Genomic DNA, 25,292 nt, shown 5'->3' on the forward strand with positions numbered 1-25,292 from the left:
GTGGCAGAGAGCATGTGCTCTGTGGGTGTGGTGTTTTCCAGGAAATGTGGGAACAAACAGTTTCACAGCTGAATATCCCAGACACAGATCCTGACAGGCACCTGCATTTCCAGGGTTGGAGGGCTTTGGTGCCACTGAAACCTGTGTGTCTTTCAGATCTGAGTTGATCTTTTCATAGAAGTGAGCAGAGTTTGATTTATTGAGGAAAAAATTGGCTTTTGTCTACTCTGCAGCTTTGACAATGTTTGGGTCTACTCCATATCACTCCAAATAACAAAATTGCTGCTGCAATTTTGATCAAAAAAAAAAAGAGCTCTTGTGAAAGCAGAGGCGTGTCCTGATCTTTATTTATGGTTCATCAGATTTGGTGTGGAAATAATTTCAAGAGGATATAAATATCTTGGAAGATAAAAACTCTCATGTGCTGTATGATTAATAGACACTTTGTAGGAAAATTATATTTATAGAGTACTGTATTTAAGGCATAATTTAAAAATAACAGTCCTTTTTCTTTGAAACTGTGAATTTTAATGACTTCATGATTTTAGTTTGCTGAAAAGGAAAATATCTTGAAGTTTACAAACTTCAGAAGGCTTCAGTACTATGTGTGATCTTCTCTCAAGTTTCATTTAAATATGTCCCGCAGCATATTTTAACATACACTGGTTTCTTGAGCCTCTGTCTTTTCCATCAATCAGAAGAAGGGGTGTTCTTTGGAAATGGTCAATGATATCTGCTACAGAAGAAAACTCCTGTGGGATGGAAAAAACGAGAAGGATAAGGCCAAAATGTCAGAATTATTAGTAACTGCTAGAAACAAAAGGGTTGGTTTCTTTTATTCTAAATATTTATCAATATTATAAATATATATATAAGGTCCAGATCAAGTATTCTCATTCCTACCACAATCTGTAGCTCAGTAATTCAGTGTACAATGTTGTACAATGTTCTTGCTGCAATGTTGTATAATTAATTTATGTAGTCTTGGTCTGTTTAACACATGCTTTTGCCACTGTGCTTGATGTGATGACTGTACTTGAGAATTCAGAGATGGCAGATCAGTTCAGGGGCTCTGTCTCAAGCAGAACTGCCAGGAGTGTGCTGAGCAGTCTGTCTGGTGCTAGCAAATCCACACAGTCCTGCAGGCTGGGGCTGAGCCACCAGTCTGGGAGCAAAGCTGGAACTTGGCAGGTATGGATTAGCTCTCAGCTCTGCATTTCCCTTATCAGGTATCTCAGTGGCAAACAAACATTCCCTAACCAGGCACGTGGATTTCTAATGGCTATGTTCTAAGGCCACCCCTTCATTCCCTGGGTGCAAACAGCATAACCTGATTCTGCTTCCAGCAATAACAGTATTCTCCAGTGAATAACTCTGAGACAATAAGCAGAATTCCCCCTAGGAGAACAGTCACCTGACACTGAGGAATGAGGCAGGAGATGCCTTGAAATGAAGAGAAGTAGTGTGAAAAACACATGGTACCTCTTTTCCTTTTAAGCTGGTCCCTAACAAGTATAAGTGGTCCTGCTCCTGGTAGCGGATCTGGATGTTGTACACTTTGTCTCTGTACAGCACCATCAGGACATAGGGGTGAGTAACTGTTTTCCGTGAGCTGTCTCTCACCAGGAATGTGCCATCCTGAAACAGGAAAACATGAAAGGTGACAAACAGCAAACTCTTCTGGCTGTATAACTACTTTCACTAAAGCACTTGTGCTTCTAAGTGTTTTTCTTTCTGAAATCTTCATTTCTGATAAGAGAAACTGCACCATTGAAGCATTTAGGTCTTTTGACAAATGTGTTGTCTTTCAGTTTGCTGCTTCAAACTTTCTGTTACAAAGCAGATTCTAAAGGAAGATAGGAATGGTGTTTTATGAGGGAGAGATTCCATTGCAGGAGGAAGTTAAATATCAAAGACCAAACCTCACATCACTTTAATCAGAAGAGAATTTCATTTCCACTAAATGCCAATCACGTTTCCTATGTGAGGTATTTATAGACAGCTTAAAATAATGATATTGTGTGATTTAGGTAAAGGCAGTGATACTGTACCACTCTGTTTTTCTTAATTTCATATCTCTTTTAACAAGTCTTCCATTGAAATCCCTTTCTTAAAGGCACTGAATGGGACCTCATCAGCTGGATTTTAGTATAAGTCACTGGAATGGTCCACATGCCATCTTCAGCTCATGGCAAGTGCTGTGAGGCAGCACAGGGTAACCACAACTCCCACATCAATACTTCTATTTATCTTTATGATAGCCAAGATTATATATTCAATATTAGATATTCAATATATTTAATATATTATTTTATATTTATTTGATTTTAATAATATTAAACTATATTAATATTATATATTAAATTATTAAAGTGTATATTCTCTATTAAATAATGTTGCTAATATTATTATAATAAATATTTAATAAATAATTTCTTTTAAAATTATTTCTTTTACAATTAAATTAATTTCTTTAAAATAATAAATATTTAATGTTTCTATATTTAATATATGTATTTAATATTAAATAATAAATATTAAATATTAACATAAAATTTTATATATTTGATTTTTTTCCACATGTACAGAGAAGCCTTGTTTGAACCTGTAGTTCATTTTGCTGGTGTCTATGGCCCAGAAGAGGGTGGATGCCCAGGCCTTTGCAGTACCTTGTTTATCTTGCGGAGCGCTGCCTCTGCCTCGGGCCGGCTGACAAAGGCCACGTACCACTCATCCTTCAGAGAGCCCTGGGGACAGCACAAGGACACAGTCAGCTGCCAGGGAATGGCAACACACAAATGAGTAGAGAGAAATTGCAGTGTGGTATCTGCAGAGGGATATCTGGGTCTGTGTGCAGAATCTCTGTGTGTCACGGACCACACTGCTATTTATTGTGGTATGGAAAGTTCTGCTAAATTGTTTTAAATTGCCTGCTCTCTTTGATAAATTTGAAAATATTACTGATCTAGCCATAATGCCCCTGCAGGTAAGCTAAAAAATAGATATTTCCAAATACTTTCAGTAAAATATTTTAAGTGGCATGTTCTCTTTTGTCTACCTGGACACTAGGCACAAAGGCATCTTTTGCCTTCATTTATCTGTTTGGTTTTTAGCTATCATCTGAGACAACTGTGCAGACTTCCTGTGAATGTACTATTTATGATTGCCCAGCATGAGTGGTTTGCTCTAAACTTGTTTTACTTAAGGAAATGTGAAGCAAAAATGCACTTAAAAGAATGAATCCTTTACACATCAAAGTTTTGTGGAAGGAGAACTGAAAGTCTGATGCTGCTTGAAGGCAGCTGTATAAAACAAATAATCCAGAAAACAAGTATTTTTCTTATTTTTCTCTGTTGGGGTTCAGCTATTGTTGTTTTTCTTGGTGAGAACAAAATAAGGCACTACAGTTTGACACAGAAAAGGAAACTGAAAGCACTCAGTAGTGTCCTGACAGTGACTACTGAGTAGAAAAACAACTTTGAAAGGTGTTGTCTCTCAAAACCAGAAAACTTGCTCTCTTTACAGCTATGGTTCATGTTTTGTACCTCATCTTCCTCCGTGTTTGCCTGGTGAACAGTCTGTCTGCTAGGAATTGGCAAGGGAGGTCTCATGTCAGCTGGACCTCTGGAAGGAGATCTGCTGTTGCTGCCTTTAGAGATACAAAAGTAGAAAAACAATGTTAAAACCAGGAAAATAATTTCATCTCTACACCCAGGGTGTAGGATCTTGATTTTATGAAGTATTTTTATCACTCTGGTACTGAGACATCTAAAAGTTATTTGAAATCAGATTTAGGCTTCTCTATGAGAACCAGGTTCTTGACATAAGTCCATCCTTGGTGCACAGGGAATTTAACTGAGCTCTTGTGGTTCAGATCTCCATAAGAACAGATGAACTTGAAATAGGGGTGATTTTTTATCAGTTTCTGTACCACAGTTACTCACTTTGAGAGCATTTTGGTTTCTTTAGAGACAGAAGTAACATTGTCTCTTTGCAATCTTTGACTTCTTGGCAATTAGAAAGTTAAAAATGACATTGTAGGACATTGACAGCTGTGCGAAAAAATCACTTGTGAAGCAATTGATGTCTAAGTTTTCTTTAATTTTTTTTCTTACGAGATAAATATGGAGCATATTTCACATGAAAATCATTTGCTAACCTTTTTGAGGAGTATTAGCATACCACAAGTGATTTGCATAGCTCAGTTCTCAGTACTTTACAGAAAAGGATGGTTATATGAAGTTTTGACACTGTTGAACTAGGCAGGAAGCCCAAACTTCATGGGGGCAAAAAAGCCCAAAATCTTTGATTCAGGCTAAGTAAGGTACACAAGATGCCTTTCAGGAACTTGGTCGTTTTCTGTTCACAGTCCAAGCAGAAACATCCATAGGAAAAAAAGCTATTATATTGACTGCACTGAAACTACCTTTCAGCTTTCATTCATTTAAAAAAGAAAAAAAATGTAAGGATGTAGGATACAAACCTGGATGGAAGCGTGGTGGTAAAGAGCCAGTTGTAGACAAGTTTCTAGAGCTGTTTAAAAAAGGGGAAAAAAAAAATAAATAAAAGAGTAGTCAGTATAACTACAACATTTCTCTACAACATTGCTGTGCTCTGATCACCTGATCTGGACTTTGTGCCTGTTTTACAGAATGTGAGAGCCCCTTGAGACCTGTGCAGGGTGAAGAGAGCCTTCTTTTTTCTCCTTTTTGTTTTTCTTTCCTTCTTTTTATGTAAATGGATCACCTTTAAGTTCACCTGGAGCTCAGCATTTGGGAATAAGTTAATCAGTAAAGGCCACGGAGACTTCTGTAGCAGGAATGTATCCAGCCTGTGGAATTTTCACAGGGAATGACCCTGTCCTTCCTCATAGTAGCAAGCACGGGGAGAAGCTCACCAGGCCACCAGCCCTCCTCGCTGCGGGGTTCCACTTACAGAGTTATTGTTCCTGCAGCTTCTGTAACATTGTTGATAAAAATGCAGTTCACATTTATGTTAAGGGCCAGCAACATTAGGGAGTGGGGCATGTCCCACATGAGGAAAGGCTGAGGGAGATGGAAGCTGAGAAGGCTCAGGAGAGATCTTTTAAAGTGCATAAATATCTGAAGGGAGAGCCGGGCTCTTTTCACTGGTACCCAGTGACAAGACCAGAGGTTCCCTCTGAAAATCAGGAAACGTTTTTTAATGTGAGGGCAAGCAAGCACTGAGGCAGGTTGCCAGGAGTGTTGTGGAATCTCTCTCCTTCCTTGGAGATATTCAAATGCTATCTTAGATGTGGTACCAGGCAGCCTGTTCAAAGTGACCTTGCCTGGGTAGGGGGCTGGACCAGAAGACATCCAGAGATCTTTGTCAACATCAAGCTACATCCAAAACTGCTCAAAATGGAGTCCCACTCTTCAGTTTCTGGGGTTTGTTGGGTTTTTTTGGGGTTTTTTTTGTTTTGTTTTTTCTTTTGTTTAGTTTTGGTTTGGTTTTTTTTTGTTTATTCACCTAATTGAGAACAAATTGCCTACACTCCTTTCCTTTACTGATCATATTTCTCTTCTGTTTACATGAGCTGTTAAAAAGGCTCAGAGATAAATATGCTAATTTTGTTTGCACAACAAAAACACCCTATCATGACTTGATTTATAGGAGAGAATCAGTCAACCCAGGGGCCTCTGCTACAGCAAAATTTGGCAATGGTTTTTGAATATAAGCAGAATTGTTCATCATAGGAATAGTTCAATTTGCATATGACCTTGCTATTGCTATTGCAGTATTTGTTTTGGTGTCAGCAGTTCCAGAGAATGATGGTAAATGTGAGAAATTCATCAGAGAGCCATTAAAAAAATACAGAGATTAGAAAATGTGCATCAGACATAGACTCAAGGAGCCCACTTTAAGTCATCAAAGTCTAAGTCTGTTGCATGGTACATCAGAAACCAAAATTTAATTAGGGGTTCTTCTGTCTAGCAAGTGAAGTCATTACAATCAAATATTTGTAAGTTGAAGCTGGGAAAAAATTGCAGCAAGTTTCACAATTTTAAATAGGAATTATCAACCATTAGAGTCAAATTTAGTAAAAAGGAGGTGAAATTCTTTCAGATTCAACTCCAGACAACTGAGGTTGTGGAGTTTTTTTGTTGTTTTGAAGTGTGAGGAGTTGCAGCTCTAACACTTAAGCTCCTTGAGTGTGCAGGACCCCTCTGTCCTGAATCCTGCCTAGTTTTATAGGATATGATCCCTTCCCAAAAGGACTGGTCATTTTTATGGACCCTGCAAGCAATGGGAGAGCAGTGGATGTCTCAAGAACAGAATCCTTGTACTGTGTAGGGTTTTGATGCCTTAGGATTTAGCTTTTCTATTTTCAGATTCTGCACTGCTTTAGTGTACAACTCTAAAACTGCATGGCCTGTCAGCTGCTGTTCTCCCATTTTATTGAGATACAACAATTCCTCTCTAGGCCTGGAACTCAGGACACCTGATTGTCTCAGGCCCCAGGAGATGTAAACAAGAGTGAATTGGGGGGGATAACTTGCAGTAAATTACTTCATTACTTCTGACCATTGTCCATCCTGGGTGTAGCCCCTCCCCAGAGGCTTTGGACTGCCCAAGGTGTACCTATTGAAGGCCATCAATAAATACCTGTTTTTATTCTCTTAAATTTGTCTAGCCTCTGTTCTAGGTAGCCACTCCAAGGCATCAGTTTAAAAAACTTCATTGCCATAAAACAGAGAGATTCATGGTTTTTTCTTGGTTGCCTGATATACACTCTCTGCTCCTCTTCAGAGCTTCAATTTTAAAAAGGATTATCCTGGACAGTAGGAACACCGCTAATTAGAATTTTATAGAGGCAAGGGCACAGTCTCAGTAATGAACTACCAAGAGACTGACATTCAAGAAATGACCCAAAATATGAAACAAACCTTTCTGCAGCAGGAATGCTGTTGGATCCTGGTTTTGGTGGAGGTTTGATAGATTTGGGTGGGAATGCATTGGAGCTGTATGGGGGCAAAGACAGCTGTGGCACTGGTCTTTGCAGGGCAGCTGTGGAGAGGAAGAGAAGGAAATTTAAATCCTACATCAGCTATTCTTAAATGAAGTAGAATGAAGAAATTTTGTCACCTTGTTGCTGTTTAATTAGATAAATATAATGCAATAAACAGTCCTTGATGTGTTAGTTACAGATTGGAAACTCATATGCTCAGCTGAGAACTTAGAAGAAGGTATCAAAATTAAAAATAAACTGGAACTGGCTTGAGCAACATTTCCATTTTCTAACATCTGTTTTGGATAAGCCACAATTCAGGTACCTTAGCTGCAGAAGGTGGTACATGTTTTCTGTCATGTTGCTTCTAAATAGCAGAGTTGATATCACTTTTTTAAACATCACTCTGAGATTTCTCCCAGCATGAAATAAAACATTTTCTTTCTGCAGTGTCCTCAGACCTGAACTAGCAGTAAGAGTGGGACAGGTTAACTGTGTTCTGCACAGCTTAAATAACCTTATTCTCTATGGAGGCTTAGGGGCAGCGATAATTCATAGAGGCTTGGCCAAATGTCCTGCTTCTGTCACGGAGTCACTTTACCAACTCAGTTTCAGAAATCAGCATTGTGCAGTAGTTTATAAACACTGCTGGTACATGGAAGAAGTTCTGCTTCTGTTCATAAAAGTGACTAACACTGCACAGAGCCTGGTGCCAGCAGGGTTTGCTGAGGACTGGGGGACACCAGATTTCTGTTCCCAGCTGTGTGCAGAACACAAATCTCTCTATTTCAAAATAAGAAATCCTGCTGGCTGGTAACTGGCTGACTGAAGGAAGCTATTAGCTATTGATTTCCTGGGGTTTGTGGCTTTGATATATAAACCTGCATCAGGCACTTTATAAAAATTCTACTGCCTATCGAGGTACTACCTGATTTTAGAAATGGCTCTAAGGAAACAACCGAAGTAATTTCCTTTTTTTTTTTTTTTTTTAGAACTAAGACAAAGAAAGAATTCGAGTTTGAAAAATCATTGTAGAAATACTTACTGTCTACTTCATCCTGGGGAGCCAAAGGAAAAAAAAAAATTAGCAACATATTATAGCACAATTCTTAGGAGTATTTTACAAAACAAAATCTGGACATTGGTGAATTTTGAGTATACAAGGATTTGAGTATACAAAGATTCTAATATCTACAATGTCACTTCCCTCTAAAATGTTTTTATCTTCATGCAATACCAAACAATTTTTAAAGTTTTAAAGTTTTAAACAAGATGTGTGCTAGATGTCCCATAACACATCTTGACCTAAAATAGCCAGAAACTCTCAGGAGATATAAACTTTCTTTATTCCTTCAAGTAAGTGTAGGCTCTCAGAATCATCTGAAAGTGAAACTTTTAGGTCAGCTTAAGCTGAAAAAATCCCCAGAAGCCAAAATCTTTTTTAAGCAAAACCACTTCTCCCATGTCATAGAAGAAATTCTGGCCTTATTCTTCCTGTTATCCAAGATAAAGTTCTCAGGGAACAAATTGAGCTTGACACAGAAAAACTTTTAAAAAACACCCCATGTGCTGTGAAAGATCCATGAGTATTCCTTATAATTTATAAAAGAAATAAGTTTACCTTTTCCAGCACTATTAGTTTATACAGGTACTTAATTTTACTGTAACCCCTACAGTTTTAAATATATGCTTTGAGACTATACTTACTTCATTTTTCTTGTGTGGTGGCCAGCTGTGCCTGAAAGGAGAACAAAACACTCATCATAGGTAGAATAATACTCATTCACTTCACATGCATTAGGCCATATTTTCAACTTGAACATGAATTTATAGTAAGTTTTAAAGACCAATGGATGCAGAAACACTTTTTTCTTCCTCATAAAAACATCTAAGATTCTAATGCATATAATCTAATGCATTTTTCTAGTCCTTAGCTCATCTTGATTTTATCAAAATGAAAATTTCTGATGAATTGATTGTAAGATTAGAGCTTCAAACAAGCTTGTACAATGATGAAACATTCAAGTCTTGAACTCATTTACAATATTTGACAACACTGCTGAAGCACATCATAAGGATATCAGGCTTTGTTTTCTCTGATCAATTATCCTGGCTGGTTAGCAGATCTCAATTATTTCTTCTCTTGTTTGAAGTACAGTCAGTGTTCAGCCCCCAGGTGGTCTAGAAAATGGGGGAATGATCCAGTTCTGCTAGAAAATGCTGCTGGCTGATAAGAAGGAGTTTTGTAGGCTAATAAAATCAATGGGATAAAAGTACAGCTCTCCCTTTCTAACACCCTAAAACAACAGCAATAGAACCCATGTAAGAATGTTCCCTAGAGCAAGAACTTGCTCTGCTGGAAAAAACATGGATCACATATATCTTTGTACGACTTGGAAGTGAGTCATGCCCCACGTAATGGCTCTTTCAGATATGACTGGAGAGAGTTTTTCTGCATTCACACCTTTCTGCAGCTTCAAGCACATCCTGTGCATATTAATGAACCAAAACTTTGATACCCACAGACCCTGCTGTCATGCAGTACCAGTAAATCAGATCATCCTGTGTTGCTTGTCCATATTTTTGTTAAGTTTCTTTTCTCCTTTATTGAATTTTGATGAAATGAGCACTTACTTTCCAGGGCTTTGCTTCCTGAGAGGAGGTGGGTTGCCTCTTTCATACCTGTCACTTGGTGGGACAGGAGGTTTTGGCATCATTGCTAACTGTTCTCCCAGGGATCTAAAGCAGGAGCCAGGTGACAAAATAAAGGCAAAAAGCTGCATATTAAGAAATAACTGGGGAACACTGGCAATGAGAGGATCATTTGCAGAGGACAAATCTTACCTTAGCTGTGAAACCAGAGGCTGCAAAACAACAAGGAATAGTTATACATAGAGAATATATAAGTGCATCAAAATAGGCAAAAACTATCAATATTCACAAACAAAAAAAAAAAATTACCTTTTCAGGAATGCCTGGCTTCTTCCCTGAAAACAGCAAAAGCTTACATTTAGAAAAAGTGTGAGTTAATTAATTAAACTTCCTATGAAATAAATGAGTTTTGAATAAAATTGAAAGTTAATCATGCTGGTTGAAGAACTCACATCCTGAGATGTAAGCCAGAAAAATATTGTAGTTTTGCAAGTGATGTTGAAATCGCAATCTCTCTCATTGAAGGGAAATTTAAATATTTTCAACATGGCACGTGTCACAATCACATTATCTAAGGTTCAGCTTTGAATTACTGGATACTTTCTTGCCATTATATAACAGATAAGAGTTTAGATAATAAAATAGTAGAGTCATATCTGTAGATGCTTTGTATAATGTGGTTTTCAGGTCTGAAGGAAATGCCTTTTTTTTCTGTGCCTTATTAATTCTCAGCCTTCTTAAGTCTGTTGCCACATTATCTACAGCAGTGTATGCAGAGTTTCATTACCTTTGTGTGCAAAGGTGATTTCCTCCTTTCACCTACTAAATATTTCCTTGTTCAATCACTTAGGTGTACATCAAACCTTAATTGCACAGGGTTCTCATAATGTCTTTCTGTTCATCTGTCTGACCCAGGGTTGCTGGTTTTTACATGAAATTTCTCTCCTACTTTGTAAGTTCTGCTCACACCATTTATTCATAAACAGATTACTTAGTTTACATTTGGTTGAGCCTTGTTCTTTTGCATTAATTATATACAAACTGATGATTTTCAGTAATTGAAGCAATCCCAGTGATATTAATGTAAGCAAATACTGACCTGACCCTGGGCTTTCTCTTTCGTATGGGGGAGCAAGGCGATCCAGAGAGGGTTTGGTGCTTCTGTCTATAGAAGGAGCTGGGGCTAAACACAACAACTGTGTAAGATCATATGCTGGTATAGGTCATTATATCTTTATTTTGCATAGAGTAGAACTGATGTTACTTCTTAAAACAACAATTCAGACTCCTGAATGAGTAGCAGGAGAGAGTGGAACTGAGGGAGAAGAGGAAGTGGAGTGCTGCACAGTCTGTGGGAAAAGCTTTACAAGGAGAACAGCAGCTGTACTCAGCTGTACTCACGTTTCAAAGGCTTCATGTTTCTGTCTCTACTCAAGTCGTTGTTGCTTGGTGGAGGAGGGAAAGCTGGCAGCTAGAACAAATATTTCACAAGTGGTTAAAATGTGTCTTCACTTTTCTGTTTGGGGTGTATTTACCCCGCCACGCACATCTGCCAGTCTTGTGTGGCACAGCACAGGGAGCAGGTCTCTGCTCACTGCAGGAAGGACGGGAGCCAGGCACCCTCCTGAAGCATGACCAAAATCATTGATTTGTGTTGGTTTTGCCTCCATCTGCTGTGCCTCCCAACACTCCAGTGGGATGTCTCCTCAGGAAGGGGAGGTGTATTGTCAAAGGAAAGGAGCTTCAACAGCACTGCTGTATCTCTGTGACACTGCATCAGACCAGAAATCCCTCCATCATATCCTAAACCTTTACTTGTGTAAACACTGGTAGGTTTAGTGTAAATCTGTTCTGGCAAACACTGAACCTATAGTGCTAGCTGTCAAAAGCACAAGAGCTTTCAGTTTTGAAGTATTCACAGCAGGTAAAAAAGGAATCAAATCTTGGTCATCAGTGTTCTGATTATACAGTCTCTTACACTTTTATGTGGTCCTAATTCAATTGGGCAAGTGCTAGAAGTATAGCTTGGAAAAACATAACCTTGTTTTCAAAACAGAGGCATCCCTTAAAAATATATAATTTATGTGGGAGATGCATTCACAAGTAGCTATATATCTCCAGTGTAAGAATCAATGAAGTAATATGAAATAATTAAATATATTTCTCCCATGAAATTTAATTGTTCCTTGAACAATAGCCACCTTGTAACAGAGTTCAAATCTATTTTGATGGCTTCCTCTTTATACACTAGGTGAATAAAAATGGCCCTACACTTGGACTCCTCTGAAGGTTCTGGGATAGGAAATAGGTGAGATATTAAGAAAGGAACATACAGTAGCACTTCTTCCCCCAAATGAGGCTGGTCCTGGGGCTAGGCCAGGTCGCTGGGGTGGTACTGGAGGCTGATGTGGAGGCTGATGTACTGATCTGGTTGTTGTAGGTCTGTCTAAAGAAAACAAAAACCCCAAACTGAACAACTCCACAGAGTTTGGTTATTTAATACTCATTCAAACTTTGTGACAAAGAGCCCTTACAAGAACCTGGCTACTGAAGTTTATAAATGATAAAGACATTGCTGTAGGGTTTGACTGGCAGTTGCTTTAGGATCAATGTGTTGTGTTGGGAGTTCCAGGCTGGTCTGTCCTGGTGGGGGTGACTCCCCTGCCAGGCTCTGGGCCACAGGATTGATTTCATTCCCTGCAGCACAGTGTGTGACACCAGCCAGTCTGAATGGCAGCTTTGTGCTCCTGAATGGGCTCAGCACCTCCAGGCTGCTGAGGAAACAGATGTTAAACAAAAAGGCCAGGCAAGGACAGCTGCTTGTTCTTTTCCCAAATTTCACTAGAGTTTATTTGCCATTTTTGTGACAACCTGCTCTGTCCAAGGTTGCACTGCTGAAGCTACTGCAGCATGTACATGTGTGTAACTTCCTACAGGTTCAAATCAAAGGCCAAATAATGCACACATCATATGAAACAATCTTTATGCCAACAGAGCTTGTCCAAAGTAAGAAATATAACTTTAAAAGTCACAGAGTTTGTGTCACTAAATCTTGCTTATGAACTACACTGATACCTTCAAGTAAAAACCTTCTATATTCCATTATCAGCCACCTAAAATGTGGCTGATAACATGGGAAAATCTAATTTGTAATTTATTAATAGCACTTAATTTTTAGTAATTACCTATATAATCTGTGCTACTTGGAAGTGACTTGGCAGGAAATATGACACTGTGATGTGCTTCTTCATTATTGGATGGAGGTGGCTCATAGCCATCACTGTCATGTTCTGCTTCCTCAGGCTCCTCTGTTGGTGATTCATAGTCAGCCTCATCTTCCTTTTCCTGGCCTTCATCAGGGCTTTCATAGTCATCATCATCATCATCATCCTGGCAAATGAGCATAAAAAGTGGATGATGGAAGAGAACACTAAACCCTGCAGAGCAGTTTCCTTGTGGCCTTTCACTGTGGTATTTTTCACTCTGGAAAATACCAAACTTTTACAACCAGTTTGAGGGGAAAAAAAAAAATCTGTTGAAATAATATGGGGAAAGGAGGAAACGTTCCACTAATGCATGGAGCACTCAAGAGCTTAAGAAAGGAAACAAATATCATTTGATGACAGTGAGTGCAGTGAGAAGTCAAGATAAGGTGCAAGTTTGCTGAAATGCATGAAGTGTTTTAGGGAACAGACAAGGCACCAGCAAACAAGCCAGTGCTGCTGATATTCATTCTTACTTTCTAACATGTCCTCCAAGCATGCAACCCAAATTATGAAAATTATTCATAAAAACTGAGGTTTTTGATTTGGGTCTTGATGCCCTCCTGACCCAAACCAGCCTCGTTTGCAGAACCTCACAAGGGGATGGTGTCAATATGCTCATTGCACATCTGTGAAATCTGCCAAGGCCTGAGAGAAAAAGAGCCCTCCATTTGTCATTGGTACCACAGCTGGAATTTCCAGATCTTCTGCACTGGCACAGTGCCCACATGCTCTGTAGGTGGTTACTTTTATCTCTTGTGCTCCCAGAATAGCAGCAAATCTCCTGTGAACTTAGTAACAAGTGGCTTCTAAAAATGCCTCTCCCTTTTATTTTTGGACAAAAGCCATGAACACTGGTCAAGCTCAGAGCTCTTCATAAAGGCAGGCTGTGCATCAGCAGCTGCGGGGGTGTGTTTCACCTAAAGACCTTCTCAAGGCATTTCCTATGCCAAAAGGCAGAAGGAACTTCTGCTAAATGGCTTTAAGAAAAAATACTGTTCAACAGGTTGGCTGTAGAGAATAAAATGGCAAGGTTGCAGCACAGCAACCTTGGACACCTCTTTTAAAAGCTTGAAACAGGCATGTAAAATTCAGCTGTGGTTCTCTGGGGACCTGGTCATAGGTTGGGAGCTTCTACTTTAACAGTGGAGTAGGAAGGCAATTCTGAATATCTGGGAAGAACTTTTTCTCAGCGAGGAAATCTGTATTCAGCCACTGCCATCATTCCTGCTCCAGCTTTTCCTCCCCCAGCTGCCCCAGCTGTGGTGCCCAAGCAGGCAGTGCAGAACAGAGAGACCCCCTGAGCCAGGGGCTTTTCTTGACCCAAATACTCACAAATGAGGACCAGCCACCGTCATCCTGAGCGTACCCTGGGAAAGAAGCACAACCACACATTTCTGAGCATGGACAGCTTTGTCAGAGATGTAACAACTTACAGAAAGTGTGGAAGAGGTTTTACAGTGACTTCTGTGAGCCAGAGAGAAGTTTGAGAAGAGGATTCATGTTTGATAAGAGGATCCATGTTTGATAAGAAGATCCATGTTTACCCCTCAAAGAATTTTCTACCAAGGTTGTTGACATAGAAACCAAGAAAGAAAGAAGGAAAAATAAGAGAAATCTGCAGCTGCCTGTTCCAATGAGCACTTTGTCTCTTGTGACCAATGAGTAAACTCAGGAGTTTTGTAAGAATGTATAAAAGGCATGCATGCTATAATAAAAACAGTTTGAAGCCTTCTGAAAATGGAGTGTTTCTTTGTATTGTCTCTGTCTCAACCACGTCAAGAAAGAGCCCAACAAATCCCAGGAGAGTTCTGGAGCCTCAGTCCTGTGCCAGAGGAAGGAGCTGTTCTTTCAGAGGCAGGCTGGCAGCAATGAGGGCACTCTGAGTAATAATCTGATTTAAAGCTGTCCTGCTGTGACACAATCTGTGTGCTGGCACTTCAAGTTTATGCCACTTCCAATTTTAAATTTTATCATTTGAAACAAAATGCTTTCAGAATGAGCCCAGACTTCTTATCTCCTTATTTAAGAGTATTTCAGCTTTCATGAAAGAAGGGTTTGGATTTTTTTTAAATTTCAGCTTCCCTCTCTAATACAGTGATGCTAGGAGGAAAGGCAGAGAGTGGAGATAAAATATATAAGCATTGATACAATTCACTATTAAAGAAAGAGATTTTGACTATTCTTTGGTAAAAGTCTCTGCTCTTGCCTTCCTTCACCATCTTTTCTCTTTAAAAACACTTTTTCTTACTTATTGTTCTGCATCTATGCTTTTCATTTTTGCAACTTCTTTATACTCCCATATTTTCATTTACTCTGTTGGATTTTTGGTTCCTGACCCTGCTCCCCTCTGTTGACTCTGCTCTGCAAGTATTAATTTAACATTTTAATACTTTTAAACACTTTTTGTCGTTAGGGTCTGCCAGTATACACTTACCTGTGTTTTCTGGAGATTTTTGTGTTTGGGCCCTGCAACAAAGATACAAAAAATAAATTCTTTCTGTTAAATGTTTGATGCTTCTATTGCAAATAAAGGCAATAGTTAACTGTTACAGTAGAAGGAAGTTTACATAAGTGAGTTTAACTCTGCCCAAAATGCCAAGAACAAATTAGTTTATATTTACATACAGGATCCTATTCTTGCAAATTTTACTCTTCTTTTATTGTGAATATTATATTCAGTGACAAATATTAAGAATTAAAGAGTAGAATGATGTATAGATCTGTGGAATGCATTAATGATGATTTATTAATAATATATGCCTAGGCTTCATGGCTTTCTTAAGGGCCATGTGCTCAGGTGGAAAATTGCAGGAAACATGCAAATGTTACTTGGTTTTGGACATGGCAGAAGTATCTCAGTGTTCACAGGCTCAGGATCTGATATTTGATATCAGATGAATTAATGAAACAGAGCTTTATTTTATAGAATTTCCAGGGTGCACTTCTGAGCCAAGCATCATTGATCAAACGAAAACCAGTCCAGAAAAGATCTATCTGAAAGCTTTGAACAAGAAAGCTGAGTTGTCTTACTCACCATTTTGGAAGGAAAGAGAGCCTCCCTTCATTTTTGTTTATTTCTTGGCTTAATTTACTTACAATTCTATTGGAAAGAAGAACAAAAATAGTTTAAAAAATAACCCTTGAAACCCATCACTTGTCAAAGCAGCTAAATCATTTTCTTTGCCATTATCCCTCAGTATTTGCTAAATTTAATCTGGTAACTCATGATTATTATTTACCATGTGATAAAAACACTGAATTTACCATCTTATTGCAGAGTTGTGCTACAGCATATCCAACTACAAACTAGATTGTTCTTCCCTTGGTAAAACCCCATGTTGTTGGATTGTGTTTAAAAATAGACCTTAAACCCAGCAAGCCTAAGGAACTTTGGGTGTTGTAGACATTGAACTGCTTCAAATAAGGGCCATGGCATTTGTATGATTTTGCATGGAAAAAGCAAATAATACTTCAGGAAAACAGAGCTTATGGCTGCAAAACCAGGGATTGAATGTTCCCTGAAACTCTTCTCTATTCTATTTGTGTTCCTTCCTCTGCAGCCAAGCAATCCCTCCAGCAGAGAAGGGGAAAGGCTGATCTAATTCCGTGTTTCAATACATTTTTAGGGCATAGCAGAAATATTATTTTGGCTTTTTGAATCAAAATATTATTTTTATTATTTTATTTCAAAGAAAGCTTGGGATGAGCCATGATCTGATTCTGAATTGCCATTATTTCTTATTGAGGAACATCCAACTTCAATGTTGTTTCCTTTTGCTGTAGGGGATAAGGAAGTTGCTATGTGAATAATAAATTCCATGTGAGACATCAGGAAATGTCCTGGGGTGAGCAGTGGCCTGAACACATCATTGCTTTGGTTGAGAAGTCAGTTATGGGAATTTGTCTGTTGCTTATTCCCTGCTGTAGAAAAGGATATTTCAGAATGTCTCAGGTTTTTTTCAGCTAAAGAAGTAAAATGAAGTTCTCTGGTTTTCTAGCTAATAATTCTTAGAGTTCAGACTTCCCTGGGTGTGAATAAGACCTGAGTGTTTGGAATCTTTCTGGACTAAACCTAGGCTGGCTGCTATGGGGATTTACACCAACTGGTTTTTGAGGAAAAACTGAGAGGAAGATGTTTATCATCTCATCTTGCTGCCAAAAAAACTAATCATATCATGCTTAAAATACAGTGTCTAATCTTCATCGTTTAGTTGAAATGTTTCAAACCAATGGCTCAGAGGGTTTATTAGAAGAAAGCAAATTCTAGGAGGGTCAGGCTTTACAAGTTTCTCAGGGAAGATTGGTGCACTGAGCAGCTGAGCCTGTCAGTGTGAGGAAGGAAGTACCAAAACCACACTGCTCTCTGAGCTGTGGGAGTGGATGATAGGAGAGGATAAGGCAACAGCACTTGCAGAAAATGTTACTCAGACTTCTCATTCTCTTTCTACCTCCTCCACCAGTTGCTAAACTTAAAACTGGCAGGAAGTTGAAATTTAAAAAAAAAAACCCCACACAACCAGCCCCCAAATCAGGACTCCAAAACTGGCTTTTGTTCACTCAACTGCAGATAATGTTGACATGAGTAGAATCCACTCTACATGTATTGGGACAAAGATGGGTAAAAGATGTGGAATACAAATTCCTCTAGGGCCAGGAGGCTGCACAGTTGCATATTGAGCGCTGTCAAAAGCATAGTTGGTGTTCCAAGTCTTTGGTTTGGCTTTTGAGAAGACTCTGCTGGGCAGATGCAATGCTGTTGTATTGACTTCTAAACAGACTGAACAGCAGTTATGTTCCAAACCTTGCCACAGCCTTTAGACCCAGCTGAGAGCATGTGTGCACATGCACTGACATCTTTTACCTTTTTAACAGAGAAAGTGCAGATTTCTCAATTTTTATGTTTGCACTATTACTCTTCTGAAAGTAGAATGACTTTCAGACTGTGCCATGTTTGCAGGCTCTGGCTGTGTCTCACTGAGCTGGCAGATGCCATGAGTGCAATCATGAGTTTTCTGCTGCTGGAAATTTCTCCCAGTGCTATGGGATACACTTTGGAGTGCTGTGGGATATGCCTTAAGATTTTTCCACAAGCCTGGAAATTCCAGATCTCAGGTTTGCCATGGGCCTGCCACTGCAATAGCCGGAAGGATCAACAGCATCTTTAAAATGTGGAACCCTTTTCTCTCAAGACAGTAAACAATAGGAGTGACAGACTAATTCCAGTGTTTATATCATGGTTCAGGTGTCAACCAACCACCAGTGTTGTTTTTAATGAAATCTTTGCTTTTTCTGTTTATGAATTCTGACCACATAAGTAAGGCACATTCTGTTGAATGTGCTTTAAAATATTTTGCAAGACTCAAATTTGTTCTCCACAAGTATAAAACTTCATTACCTTCTCTGACTGGCAGTAGTGCTAAGGAACAATAGGAAAACTCTGCTTTTCTCTTAAGCTGTAAATTTGCCTCTTGCTTCATTAGATTTATAATCAAAATGTTAGTAACATCCCCATTATTAGATTAGGACTGATGGTCAGTGTCTGCTCTGTGTAAAATTCACCAAATCCCTTCCCAGTCTCACCAGTGTAACTCTTTCAGGACTGCTTGTGAGGATTCAGCCCTTTCAGTGGAGAGTGCTAAAGATTTTAAGTATTTTAATTTTCAAAATAGTGCTTAAATCTGGGTGGTGGTTTTTTTGATTTTTATAAAGAAGCCAAAAGTTTTATGATGTGCACCTGTAACAGGACTGGGGGAGAGATTAACTTTCAAAATACGAATTCATTAGTAATAACAGAAGGTTGTAGAGTTTTACAATTAGATTCAGGAAATGACTTGTCATACCTTGTAATGACAACAGTGACCTACTTTTAATTCTTGAAAAGTCACAGCATCATCCCCAAATAATGACACAGTTATATACAAAACCTGAGCAGTGGCTTTGCTCAGAGATACGTGTTTAGCCAGCCCACACCCCCAGCTCAGGAGTCCTGCACAGATGCTTTGCAAACTTTGTGTAATTCCAGGTGCTGGCTCCAATAGGTCAGAATATTCCAGCTAAATTTACTGAGGAACAATCTCTTTTGTTAATATATCTTTTATTCATCTTGTCACTGGCCAAGGCTGTAACACCTGCTATTTATATTTATATAAATAGCTTTTTATATATTATATTAATATATATTAATATATTTATTTCTATTATATAAAGCTATTTAAGCTTTTTGCAGGGTATGCTCAGGTTTTAGCACTGCTATTAGGTATCAGGTAGTGTAACTATAATATGCTAATGCCTCTTTCAGCTTGTAGGGGAACTCTTGCTACAACCAGTTGAGATTTGCATTATGATACAAAAGAAAAGTGTGAATGTGTTCCAGCAGAAGTCACCAGCCAACACTTTGTGTTTCAATGAGGGTGTGGAGATTCTGAAGAAATTAATGTCTAAAAAATTGGCAGATGCTTCTGCCCATTAATTCTATCCAGGAGGGTTGTTTTGGGGTTAAGTGGATTTTGGTTTATTGGGGTTTTTTTTGGTTGGTTGGTTGGGGTTTTTTGGTTGTTTTTTTTGGTTTTTTTTTTTTAGTTTTTTGTTTGTTTTGGTGGTAGGTTGATTGCTTTTAGTGAGAACCAGTTCTCTTCCTTATTAAACTTCTCAATTCTTGTTTTAAACACTGCCATTACATGGAGGACCTTTCTGTATATATAATCACCATAGTCCAGTGAATATTTGCTTGTTTGTAAGTATGAAAAAGTTCCAGAGATTTCCTTCAGATTTAAATATTTACTTATTTATTCAGTTCCTCAAGCTGTGCACCAAGCTTCACTCTTCTTTTAAAGCTTTTGATTTCAAATTATCTTCTTGCTGAGAAATCCAAAAGATCTGAGTGAAAAGGCTGTTCAGTTTCTGCTGGGGTGTAACACGTGACAAACCCAGAAGAGCTGTCTAAAAAAGGCTGTTCACTTTTTCTAGGGTGTGAAAAATCAAACTTTGAGGTATCAATAGGTTTGATGAGGAGGTAGAAGCAACTCCACATGGTTAGATTTCATTTTAATGAATCACCTATTGCATTAATATCTCTGATATGTCTGAGTTTATTAGACCATTCACTGGCTATTTTTCTCCCACTAATTTGAAGAAAATCACCAGAGGTTCTCAATATTAAAAGCTCAGACAATGAGAACAAGATGTAATTCTGCCAAAGGACTGCTAAGGTGGGACAAATTATCAGAGAATTACAAGTTCTATAGTATGGTTAGATGAGTCTGTCACAGAAAATCTGGTCTATCATCAACACTGTTAAATGTTTCTTTTAATTGAAAGTGAGTTCAGAAATTCTGAGACATCACAGCATCTTCTTTAAATAATATCTGGACCTCCTTACTAAAATATTATACAACACCAACCCCTATTATCAGGATATTTATTGTGTGAAAATACAGATGTGATTTTAAGAAATATGTCACATCTGAGGCTTTCAAACTCAGTCCTTCATATCTGATCTGAACAAGGGTGTTCTGCTGGGTTCAGCTCTTCCCACCAGCTCATCCGTGAGCACAAAATTTTTCAATATTCTTGTCTTCCCCAAAACACCTTCCACAAGCTCTGATGCAACTGAAAAGGCAAAGGAAATTGTGTCTTGTGTAGCAAAATCAAGATATCCATGAAGGGAGGGAGTCTGGGAAATGAGCAAAAAAGACACAGCCATGCTGGAATAGCTTGAATTCCCTTTTTTCTCCCTCCTTTGTTTGAAGAGCTCCATGTGTCTCATGGTTAGAAACCTTCTAACCTCCAGCTTAAGTAGGTAGCAAAGAACTCATAGCAAACTATATCCTTCATTTTTCACCATGAAATATTAGAAGAAGCCAATTTCTCTTTCTCAGTATTGACTTAATGGGGTTCTTTTTCTTCATTAAGAAACTTCTATGAAATTAAGGAAGCTATTGAGATGAATTGGAAACTTCTTCAAGGCCTAATTCACAGAAGCTGAGAAAAGCTATTGAACACTGAATCACATGGTCCAGATTGATTTCTCTTGAACACCCATAAAGCAAAAGCACATGAAAATAATTTCAAATCCTCAGCTCTTGTGGACATAACTGACTTTTTTTTTCCCCTTTTAGTTAAAGTCAACATTTAAGCAGTGAACAGTTAAATCACACTTCAAAGTAATACTTGCATGAAAGTTTAACTTTTGTGGAGTTGCTTACAGTCAAAGAGTTCTTTTGAACATCCCCCAGACATCTTCTTGTATTGTATCATTTTGCTTGAGCGGTCATGACAACAGTCATTTTATTTTGGAATATTCTTTTTCTCTCAGTATGCTCCAATAAACAAGTCTCTAACCAATCACTCACAAATCATTTGCCTGATATTTCCTATGAGACTTCACTGCAAAACAGCTAAAATAATTCTTAACATTAAAAGAGTTTGACTTTACTTACGGCACTCTGAGCTTTGGGAATTTCTGAATATCATTTTCAGACATGTTCTGGAAAGGAAACACATGGGATATTGGCAAAATTGTCCATGGAACACCCTGTGACTGATCCAAATAAGTCATACACATATATTCAAGAATGTGGCATGAAATCACATGGTATTTACATGACTTCAGAAGCCAGGTATATTGAATTCCTTCGTGTCTGCACAGTGAAATTGGGCAAGATTGTGCATGATTGCAAAATTTCAGGGTAGAACTGTAGATTTTAAAATACAGAACCTTTGGCTGGAGTGTTGTTCTAAGAACCTTATCTGTAACAGAGTACATGAAAAATCAAATATTCTAGGGGACACATAGCTAGAAAACTTGGACTTAAAAACAGCCTTGGCAGCCTAAAAATATCCTTCTGGAAGTAGGGATGGGGGAGGATGTTTGCTCCCCTCAGCCACAGCACAGCCCCTGGACTGAGGCTCCTCCTGACTGAGATGTGCTCTGGAAACCTTTCCTGATGCTCCTGCAGACTCATCCCTTCTCTTCCTCCAGCATGTGCAAGTCCACAGTTAGGGGGGATTCAGGCACTATGAAGAGTTTGGATTTTCTTGATTTAGTGTTTTGTTTAGTCAATCACAAGCTTCATGAATTCTCTTTGGAACAGGGATGATGGTCGGGTTCTTTTTGTCTTTTTTACTGGTAACAGTAATAGGTTTCTAAGGATGGAGCTTGGGCCTCCAGCATTCCATATTTAAAGCAAGTTGTCTGGCTAATTTTAGCAAAAGCATTTACCTCCCATATTTATACCTCAGTAACCAACTGGAAGGTGGCTCTCCATCTGCAAAATAAGGAGGAGCCTAAAACATCACTTAGTTGGAATTTTACAGGAAGGAATTTTACAGCTCCACTTACCAAAAACCTTTGTCCATTTATGCTGTGCTTCCTCACGACTTTCTCACAGTCCTTATACTTTAGCTGTCAATGAGAAGAAGATAATTGTTGCACCCTTAACTCTAAGAATCAATTAAGACACTTAACATATGTCTGGCTTTGAGTAGATACCTTTCTGTATGCTATGGCCTGCCTAAATGGCTCATTTTGTCCCATAAACAAAGATTTTTATGACAGACATCCTTCAGTGACTTAAAGGTTTTCATCCATTTAGGAACATATTATTCCTCACAGCTGCCTGGCCCAAAGAAATATTTGAAAAATTGATTATTGTGGTACTGACTGGGATGAGCAGCTGCAGAAGTAGAGCAAAACCCCGATTACCCAGAAATACTAAAAGTGACTGATGCCAGTCACAGAATTCATAGATGTGATCAAAAAGCTTTCACTTCTGGATAGAAATCTCACTTGTTAATCCTGGAAATTATCTATAATATCTGTAAAGCTTTTCCACAGTATTATAACTTCCAGTAGCATTTAGGACAAGGATATGCTCTTTAGAAGCTGCTCATGTACAGGTTGAGCACAAAGCAAGACATGACTTTTAAACATTTCCAACAGTTGTCCTAAGTTTGGTTTTGATTGGGGTTTTTTGGGTCTTTTTTGGTTGGTTTTGTTTGTTTGCTTGTTTTGGGTTTTTGTTTGGGTTTTTTTTGTTGTTGTTGTTGCTTTTTGTTTGATTGATTTTTGTTTTGGGATTTTTTTTTTATTTGAACTGTAATAGTACAGTGTAAGAACACAATTTATAGTTTAGATCTGTTTCAAGTTGGTCAGGTCCCTATCAGAAGGAGCCCAAAGAGCAGACAAAGAAACTTTTGGAGGCTCTGAGACAAAAGAATGACTTTTATTCTGTCTGAAACTTCAGTGGTGAAAGTTCTGCGAGCGACCCTGTGCTGCTGGGACAGCTCCCCTGCAGCAGAGAAGCTCTTCCAGGGAGCTTTATGCGCTTTGTAGCTCTATCCCATTTTTCATTTTAAGGTGTAACATTGTAACTTGGTGTACGGATCCTGGAAACAACCGAACAGCAGCTGGGATATTTTTAGGAGCCACCTTCAGTTATTCATATGAAGAAACAGACCTAACTCTGGTAAATATTTTAGGATATAGATTAAAACTTCGGTGCAGATTAAAGAGTTAAACCTGTATATCATTTCTTTCCTACAGTGAATGCTATTGTGATGTTACCAGCACAAGTCTGTATGCAGAGGGAAGACAAACATCACTGTGATTGAGACCTAATCTCAATCTTGAAGTAATTTATTTTAAAATTCTGTTTAGCTATTAAAAATAAACCTTGGAATATCCCAAATATTAACATCTTTGCTTTTTCTAAACCAAAAAGAAATTGGAAATTATTTGAAAATTTGGTTCATTCATACTTTATCTCAGAGATAATATCTCTGAGTTTATATAGATCACTGAGTATATAATATTCTCTGAGTTTATCTCAGGGATAAGCTCTGCTCACATGCGACAGTTGTCCAGAGCTGCCTGACTTGGGCTGACATTTTTGTCTCACCCAGATTTTTTAGATTACTTAAACAGCTTTTGCTCTAATTTAGCTCCCCAAGAGTGGAATTATCTCCATTCTGGATCTTGATCCCTAGAAGGGAGGCACTGCAGATAAATGTGCATTCAGTGATGGTAGAACTTACAGTTGATCCTTTTGTGACTGTTCAGGATATTACTATCAGATCATTCAGAAAGCCGTTTTTTCCCTTCCTAATTTCTTGGAAATGGTGGTCCAGCTTTGCTCTGCACTGCTGTTGTAATGTTTTTCATACTTGTCTGAAGTTGCCTGTTGATAATGATCTCATCTATTCCATCTCCAGTTTTTGGTTTCACTTTCCTGTGCCACTAACTCCTGCACCCTAAAATTAGGGGCTTGTAAGTAGTTAGCAGTTTCACTTCTCTGGAGATTTGGTAGACACAGATTCTATGTTTGATCTGCTCATCTTTATTAAGTAGTTCTGCATTCCACTATCAACCTTGCCTCAACTCCCCACATAAGACTCTCACAGTTATAGGAGCCATTGAAAAAAAAAATAAACTTCACATTATTTCAAAATTAAGCCCGAAGTGTGCCAAGTTTCACAAGTCTAGACAGGGATGTGATTAACAAAGACATTCAGAGGCTCATTTGTTACACCCAGCAATTTGGAAAAAAATATCACTTCTGAAAATCATTGAAGATGAAACAGAAAACTTGTAATCTTCACACCTTAGTGCCTTCCGCAGCTGTTAACGTGTGTTACACCAACAAGCATTGTACTAACCTGTTCACTTGCTCTAAGTAAGCCATGAGTTTCTCTTAAACCCAATTTAAAAATCCCTTTCAAGATTCATTTTCACTGACCAGTTGAGCTCAGTTTCTCATTTGACAGCGGTTTTGCTTTTAGTTCTGCAGTGAGCTTTGCCCATTACAAAATATCTGAATTTAGCCCTACCAACGTTCCAGCAGTTTGCTCCTCCATCAGATGAAGACAAACCACGGCCAAACTCACCGTCCTGAAATATTCTGCTAAGTCCTCTGGGTCCCAGGTGAGCACATCGGAGCGGTAGGGGACGTTCCGCAGGTCCATGGTTGGTGTCCCCTGAGGCACTCGGGGAGTGTTCACAGCCCTGCTGCCAGTGACACAGCCATGGATTCCCTCTCTATGGCCACCTCCAAGGAATTCCTTGCCCAACCTCCAGCTGCTTCTGTCAAGGAACTGTTCTGGTCAATTGAAATTTTGCTGTGAGTTAGTTCCAGAGAGACACTGCTTCCTCTGGTACAAAATGGTCTCTACTCTGAGAAGTTTCAGCTAGTCAGCCTTACCACTTCCTTTCTCTGAATATAAATAAGTAAACAAGGAAGCACAGCAGAGGGTTGAAAATACTCTGCCTGCTACACAGAAGTAAATGCCTATGGACCCTAATTGCTTTTTATTTCATTACTCACATTATACATGCATTAAAATATTGTAATATTATTTGCATAGGTGTGGGTTACTCTTCTGGTAAGGCCCCCCCTAAGAAGAAAATA

The 25,292-nt window shown here is 38.6% G+C and overlaps 1 protein-coding gene across 1 annotated transcript; it reads right to left on the bottom strand.

The window, feature by feature from the left end:
- Window positions 1-505: 505 nt before the first annotated feature.
- LCP2 (lymphocyte cytosolic protein 2) lies at window positions 506-25,078 on the bottom strand. Its single transcript, XM_002190288.7, has 21 exons — window positions 24,772-25,078; window positions 22,229-22,291; window positions 21,327-21,373; window positions 15,923-15,988; window positions 15,323-15,354; window positions 14,221-14,255; window positions 12,808-13,012; window positions 11,956-12,068; window positions 11,024-11,093; window positions 10,722-10,805; window positions 9,932-9,957; window positions 9,815-9,834; window positions 9,605-9,709; window positions 8,678-8,708; window positions 8,016-8,028; window positions 6,909-7,029; window positions 4,484-4,533; window positions 3,546-3,649; window positions 2,670-2,747; window positions 1,483-1,638; window positions 506-752 (listed from the first exon to the last, which is right to left on the bottom strand). Exons 1-21 carry the CDS (start codon window positions 24,847-24,849, stop codon window positions 630-632), a joined length of 1,620 nt encoding a protein of 539 aa, XP_002190324.3. The 5' UTR covers window positions 24,850-25,078; the 3' UTR covers window positions 506-629.
- Window positions 25,079-25,292: the final 214 nt, after the last annotated feature.

This window comes from Taeniopygia guttata, chromosome 13, assembly GCF_048771995.1.
Source record: "Taeniopygia guttata chromosome 13, bTaeGut7.mat, whole genome shotgun sequence".
Classification (NCBI taxonomy): Eukaryota; Metazoa; Chordata; class Aves; order Passeriformes; family Estrildidae; genus Taeniopygia; species Taeniopygia guttata.

What these genes read in the sequence shown, in the direction of transcription:
- LCP2 (XM_002190288.7), bottom strand. Translation starts at nt 24,849, where the DNA reads ATGGACCTGCGGAACGTCCCCTACCGCTCCGATGTGCTCACCTGGGAC. An exon ending in TAGCAGAATATTTCAGGACG is followed by an intron (nt 22,292 to 24,771) that starts GTGAGTTTGGCC and finishes TCTCATTGACAG; the next exon opens with CTAAAGTATAAGGACTGTGA. An exon ending in CCAGCTTAAAAGGAAAAGAG is followed by an intron (nt 753 to 1,482) that starts GTACCATGTGTT and finishes TCCATCCCACAG; the next exon opens with GAGTTTTCTTCTGTAGCAGA.